The sequence below is a fragment of the Zalophus californianus genome, chromosome 16 (genome assembly GCF_009762305.2).
Source record: "Zalophus californianus isolate mZalCal1 chromosome 16, mZalCal1.pri.v2, whole genome shotgun sequence".
Lineage (NCBI taxonomy): Eukaryota > Metazoa > Chordata > Mammalia > Carnivora > Otariidae > Zalophus > Zalophus californianus.
Window position 1 is genome coordinate 56,249,956 of NC_045610.1, and position 5,804 is coordinate 56,255,759.

The window sequence follows — 5,804 nt, forward strand, 5'->3', positions numbered from 1 at the left end:
GGATGGGGCTGAGCTCCAGGAGGGATGGATGGAAGTGAGAAAGAGGCAGGGCCCCCAGTGCCCAGCCCTGTGCCACCTGCTGAGGTCTGGAGAGAGCCAGGCAGGTGCTCGGGCTCTTCTGCCCCCGCGTGTTATAAGAAGAGCAGACAAGTCCCCAGAAGAACTCTGCAATGGGGGGGGGGGGGGGGGGGCGGTCTCTGGAGACAGGATCCTGCTGACCTGAGGGGGTGATCTGACTGGAGTTGTCTCTGGGGCTCACTGTACCCCTTTTAACCCTGGGAAGCAACCAGAACAGAATGTCTGCTGCTCTGTAGAATGTCCAGGATCCAAGCCTCCCCTGCCTTCCAAATCCACCCTCCCTCTGCCCTTTTCTCTTTCAGAACAAGGTGGTGACCGTGGATGGTGTGAGGGTGAAGCTGCAGGTGAGACCAGAACTGCAGGGGAGGGGGAGGACGGAGGTGCCCGCCCCTGCTCCGCACCCAAACCGCAGGAGGCCTGCAGCCCTGCCCTCCGCCTGGGGCAATTTCCTGTGGGGCCCAGAGGAAACGGTTTTTGTGCTTTTGTTTGTTCGAGGTCTCTAGAAAAAGCAGTTCCCAGGCACCCTCTCTGCTATCAAAGGCAGCTCAGCGTGCCTTCAGACAAGCTTAGGCTTGCTCCAGCTCCTCTCCAGTTTCCCAGGCCTCATCTGCTCTGGGAGACTGGGCACCCCCAACCTCCGGACTAGGGAAGAGGCTGCCGCCTGAGTGAGCTTGTGAACTCAATAACAGCACCGTGCAGGACACCATCACATGTTCAGGAGGCCCTGAGCACCTGCAGCAGGAAGTGTCCCACCTTCCCACACAGCTCTCATACACCACCGTGGGTTCCCTCTGCCCAGCACGGTCCCGGCACACTGCCTCCTTCTGACCATCTGTCCGTCCCTTCCTAGATCTGGGATACAGCCGGGCAGGAGCGATTCCGCAGCGTCACCCATGCTTATTACCGAGATGCCCAGGGTAAGCCCTTCCCCAGCCCACCTGGCATACCCATCCTTCTGCCCCACATCCCCTGTGTGTGATCTCTCTCTCCCCCCGTCCCTGCAGCCTTGCTCCTGCTCTACGACATCACCAACAAGTCTTCTTTCGACAACATCCGGGTAGGTCCCCTTCCTTCGCCACCCATAAGCAGCCAAGGCGGGGCCTCCGCAAGCTAGGACTGCTTCCTGCTTGATGGGAAGGGGGCAGAGCATGGAACACTGCCCCCTTTTCAAAAACACCTGCTCTGTGACTCAGAAGGAATAAGCTGCCGCTGGGCATCTGGTTGGCATGTGGGCATGAAGGCCAGGCAGGCCTCTGGGTGCCCGTGCTACCTGCTTAGCCCTGGCTGTGATTCCTGAGGGCAGCTCATGACAGTGTCTGCAAAGTACCCAGCTCCGCCCTGGGCAATTACCCACCCACAGAGACCAAGGGGAAAACCCAAGCAGGAGAGGCTCTCCAGCCAGCCGCCCAGGTGGCAAAGAAAGTGGTTTGGGCAGTGAGCAGTTCTGTCCTCACCAAACTATTACAGAGTAGGGATAAAAATTCAACAAGTACAAGCACTGAGTGTGTACAGAACCATAACAGTTTCACATCTCCCTGACCTCAAGGGATTGGCAAGCAAATTGCAGGGGTGGAGGGGCAGACGGGGACCAAAACATATAGATATAAAGCAGCTTATAAAGAGGATGGAAATCCACTTATATTGCCACCTCCAGCTCCGTGTTCCTGGTAGACATCACCAATCAATCACAATATTTTTTATCACTGAGCCCTTATGTGTCCTTGGAATCCTCAACGAGGCACTCCAGGAAATCGCTGGTGACTACCAACTGATTTAGGAGATAAATCTCCTCCATCTCCAGTTTCCATAGAACAGGGAGTTGCAGTGCTTGGGGTTGGGGGGAGTTTGCGGTGCTTGGGGTTGGGTAGGAAGGTTAGTAAGGAAGGCTGATCAAGACCAGAGAGGCCAGAACAAAGAGGCAGATAAGAGAATGCGGGGGAGGGGGGGGGGGGGGAGACAGTGAGTGGCCCAGGAAAACCAAACAGGACAGAAGAAGGATGGGGGAGAGGGAGGAGAGAAGGGCTGGTTCTCAGGCACGTCCTGGCTCAGCTCACCCTCTCCCACAGGCCTGGCTCACTGAGATTCATGAGTATGCCCAGAGGGATGTAGTGATCATGCTGCTGGGCAACAAGGTGAGTGAGCCCGTCCCAGTGCCTCCCCTCTTACTAGCTCCACGCAAGCCCCACCGTTGCCCAAGAGGGTAAGCTGCATGTCCTTCCAGCAAAGGATTCTTTTCTTTTCTTTTTTTTTTAAGATTTTATTTGAGAGAGAGAGAGAATGAGAAAGAGAGAGAGCACAGGAGAAGGGGGGGGCGGTCAGAGGGAGAAGCAGACTCCCTGCTAAGCAGGGAGCCGGATGAGGGACTCGATCCAGGGACTCCAGGATCATGACCTGAGCCAAAGGCAGTCGCTTAACCAACTGAACCACCCAGGCGCCCCCAGCAAAGGATTCTTTCCAGACTCCAGTTCAAGGGTCAGACCTATTTGGCAGCTTCAGCCCATCTCATCTGCCCTCGTAAAGTTTTGGAAATGGCCCCCTCCAGGGAAAGCCCACGCTGCCATCTGAGAGATCCAGGAATGCCCAACTGCTCAGCCCCCGTTAGATCATAGTAAAGTAGGGTCGCAGATGATGAGCTAATACCAGCAAGGGTTAGTCCCAACTACTGTCACCTCTCTGAGGCTGGTCACCACACCCCTGCAAAGGAGAGTTTCGCATCTCCCCAAGTGGCAGTGAGATCCCCTGGCTGGGAGCTGGGTAACTCAGCCTGAACAAGGCCGAAATCCTGGCTCGAAGCCAATCATACCACCCGCAGTCCCACAGGCCACCAGCAGAGGGCAGGCAGTAGCTGCTCCTGCGGCTAAAGAGGGGCCCCTGGGGCGGAGGTTTCCTTCCCCAGAGTGACCCACCTGGGCTTGACAGGCGGATGTGAGCAGCGAAAGGGTGATCCGTTCGGAGGATGGAGAGATACTGGCCAGGGTAAGTGACTGCCCGTGGGCAGGACAAGGGGTGGGGACAGCCAGAGACTGGCCCTGAGGACATTCTCTTCCTGGCAGGAGTACGGAGTTCCCTTCATGGAGACCAGCGCCAAGACGGGCATGAATGTGGAGTTAGCCTTTCTGGCCATTGCCAAGTAAGAGCCGAGCAAGGAAGGGAACCGTGCAGGGCGGGGTGGCACCATCTGGGAATCCAGTAGGGCCTGGCCCCTGGCCCAGCCCCTGCCCCAATGCATTGTGCATTCTAGGTCCAGGAGCCCCAGGCCATGGGAGTGGGGAGGGTGCAGTTCCTCACTCCCTGCCCAGCCCACTTCTTCCTCTTCAAGGGAGCTGAAGTCCAGAGCCTTGTGGCAGCCCGATGGGCCTCATTTCCAGATCCGAGACTTTGTGGAGTCCCAGAAGAAACAGCCCAGCTGCTGCTCCTTCTTATGAAGCCCAGGGTGCTGAAAGGAGGCTCCAGAGGCCACTGCGGATGCAGGCTTCTCCCCCAGATCTGGTTTATTCTGAGCGGATGGAAGTTGGGGGACCCAGGGCAGAGCCCCTTCCCAAGAGAGAGCTGTACTCCCACCCTTACCCTCGTTCTTGTAGCTTCCCTGCATCCTGGGGGAGGGTAAAGTATTTATTTCATTTTAATGATACATAATGTAATACAAAAAAGGACGGGTGGGGACCAGAAAACCAAAAGAGGGACCTGGTTGTGTTTCTGCCTTCTGGTACCAGGACTTGCGGAGCCAAGGCTCCCTCCTCGCCTTGACAAGTGTGGTATTCTCCAGCTCAGCACCAGAGGGCAGTGATGCACTTCTGCAGCGGGAGGGCAGGAGGCGACCCCCAAGCCACCCTCACCTCAGCTGGAGAGGTGAAGCAGACCCCAGCTTTACTTCCTCCAGCTCCCAGGGAACAGACGTCCCCAGTAAGATGGGCCCTTGTGCTGCGAGCCAGACCAAGGCTCAGGGAAGTGACCAAGCTCTGTGGGTAGGGGAGAGAGGAGTAGCACAAACTAGGTCTATGTTTGGCGGCCTCTGGCCTTACTAGCCCCCCTGTGGGAGGTGTACCCCTTTTTCTCCAGCCTGCAGACTGAAAACATTTGGCTCCTGTTCTCTGGACCTCAGGTCCCAGGGGAACCCTCCCCCCCTCCCCCCACCCCCAAATCCCTGGTCTTCTCTACCTTTTTGCTTGTGCCCCTAGACAACGTCATGGCCAAGGAAAGGTTTTTCTTCTGTCCCAACACTTTGGCAGATATGCAGCCCCACAGGCTACTTCAAGCAGCTACAGTGTTTCTGCTGAGTTAAGAATCAGATAAGGAGGAACCTTCGACTCCTGGAGCAGGTGGGAGGCAGAACTAAGCAAACCTCACCCCACACATATTCCCCCAAACCCAAGCACTGCCTCTTCCTGACCACCCATGCCTTTTCCCTTTAGACAGACACCACCCCGGCCAAAACTGCTCTATGTCCCCTCCCACTGAGCCAGGTTAGAGAGTGAGAGGTCACCCATTTCTGGGTAAACCAACACAGTGTGTGTAAAACAAAGTCATGAGGGTAAGACTGGGGTAAGGAGAAAGGCAGCAAGGAGTTTATGTGGGGCCAAGGTCACCTGTCTCACAAAACCCTGACTCTGGAAATTGGAGGTGAACAGGAGACGTGTGTGTCATGACCTAGAGGAGAGTAAGAAGTACACACAGCACATTTCTAAGGCTACTGCATTTGCTTTCAAGGCAGAAATCTTGCTCTCTGAGCAGAGTCAGCAGCTCCAACTTGGGACTGATAAGGAAGCTCTCTGAGGCTTCTCCCAGGAGGAGAAGGGAGGCCTGACCTTGCTGGGCTCTTCTGGGGCCCAAGGCAGGTCGCAGGCAATCCAGTCACATGGGCTGCTCTGGGCCTCTAGCATTTGTGTTTTCAGAATTAAACTGCAGAATTGGGAAAGTACACCCTGTCCACTGCTTCTTTGAGGTGCTCATGGAGAGGGGACAGGGGAGATCACATTGATTGTTATTGCATGTTGGGGGAGCTGTCATTGACTGCCCAAATCATTTGATCTTCATCCTTCAATGCCCCCAACTGCTCACCTCACCCTTGAAAGACCCTTCCCCAACTTCTGTGATCAGCCTTTCATCTGCAAGGAGCTGAAAGGTTTGTCTTAACGTCCCATTCGGACGTTTTTTTTTCCTATTGAAAAAAGCCGGGGCTCCTTTCCCTCCGCCCTGTACTCAGAGATTGGTTATCTGACTCTGTTCTGCCTCTCTTCCCCCACTTAACTGGCCAAACGCTGACGCCAGTGCTCACACCCTTGTCCTAGGTCACCTGTCTTCAGCGGGCAGCCCTGGGAAGCCTGGGCTCCCTGCTGAGCCCTCATAATGTCCCAGCGAGGATGAGAGCCCGCACCCCTCTAAGCGTGTCCTTGGACAACGCAAAGCCCACGAACGGGAAAATATCGTTATTCAAGCAACGTTATTGGGCCGGAGGTGGACCTAGTCTTACTCGCAAGACTTCTGGGACCCCGCAGCCCCGGAGCCGGAGCGGTTTCCCCGGCAACAGTTGCTCCCCACCCCCTACCCTCCCAACCCCTCACTGTGGTACACACAAGGATTTAGCTAAAGGTCGTTAAAACGTTAGAGTCCTTTACTCGTGGGTTGGCTCTCCTCAATCCCCGCCAAAGGTAGGGAAAACCAGAAGCCTAAGCGCCCCTCTGCCCAGTACCGGGAGCTCGCCCCGCCCCCCGCCTCAACTTCGTCCA

At 56.0% G+C, this 5,804-nt stretch overlaps 1 protein-coding gene across 5 annotated transcripts in view; it reads left to right on the forward strand.

Moving 5' to 3' along the window:
* RAB37 (RAB37, member RAS oncogene family) overlaps nt 1–5,300 on the forward strand; it is a 63,705-nt gene extending 58,405 nt beyond the window's left edge. Inside the window, exons 3-10 of one of the 5 annotated variants that reach the window (XR_004819696.1) lie at nt 381–422; nt 929–995; nt 1,083–1,135; nt 2,145–2,210; nt 2,998–3,054; nt 3,132–3,208; nt 3,398–3,681; nt 3,792–5,296. Coding sequence is in view for 4 of the 5 variants with exons in the window: in XM_035724582.1 (XP_035580475.1) it covers nt 381–422; nt 929–995; nt 1,083–1,135; nt 2,145–2,210; nt 2,998–3,054; nt 3,132–3,208; nt 3,398–3,503 (468 nt within the window). In the remaining variant the exon portion in view is untranslated. Of the gene's footprint in view, nt 1–380; nt 423–928; nt 996–1,082; nt 1,136–2,144; nt 2,211–2,997; nt 3,055–3,131; nt 3,209–3,397 lie in introns of all 5 variants that reach the window. The other 4 variants (XM_035724582.1, XM_035724584.1, XM_035724583.1 and 1 more) reach the window with 4 other exon arrangements.
* Nucleotides 5,301–5,804: the final 504 nt, after the last annotated feature.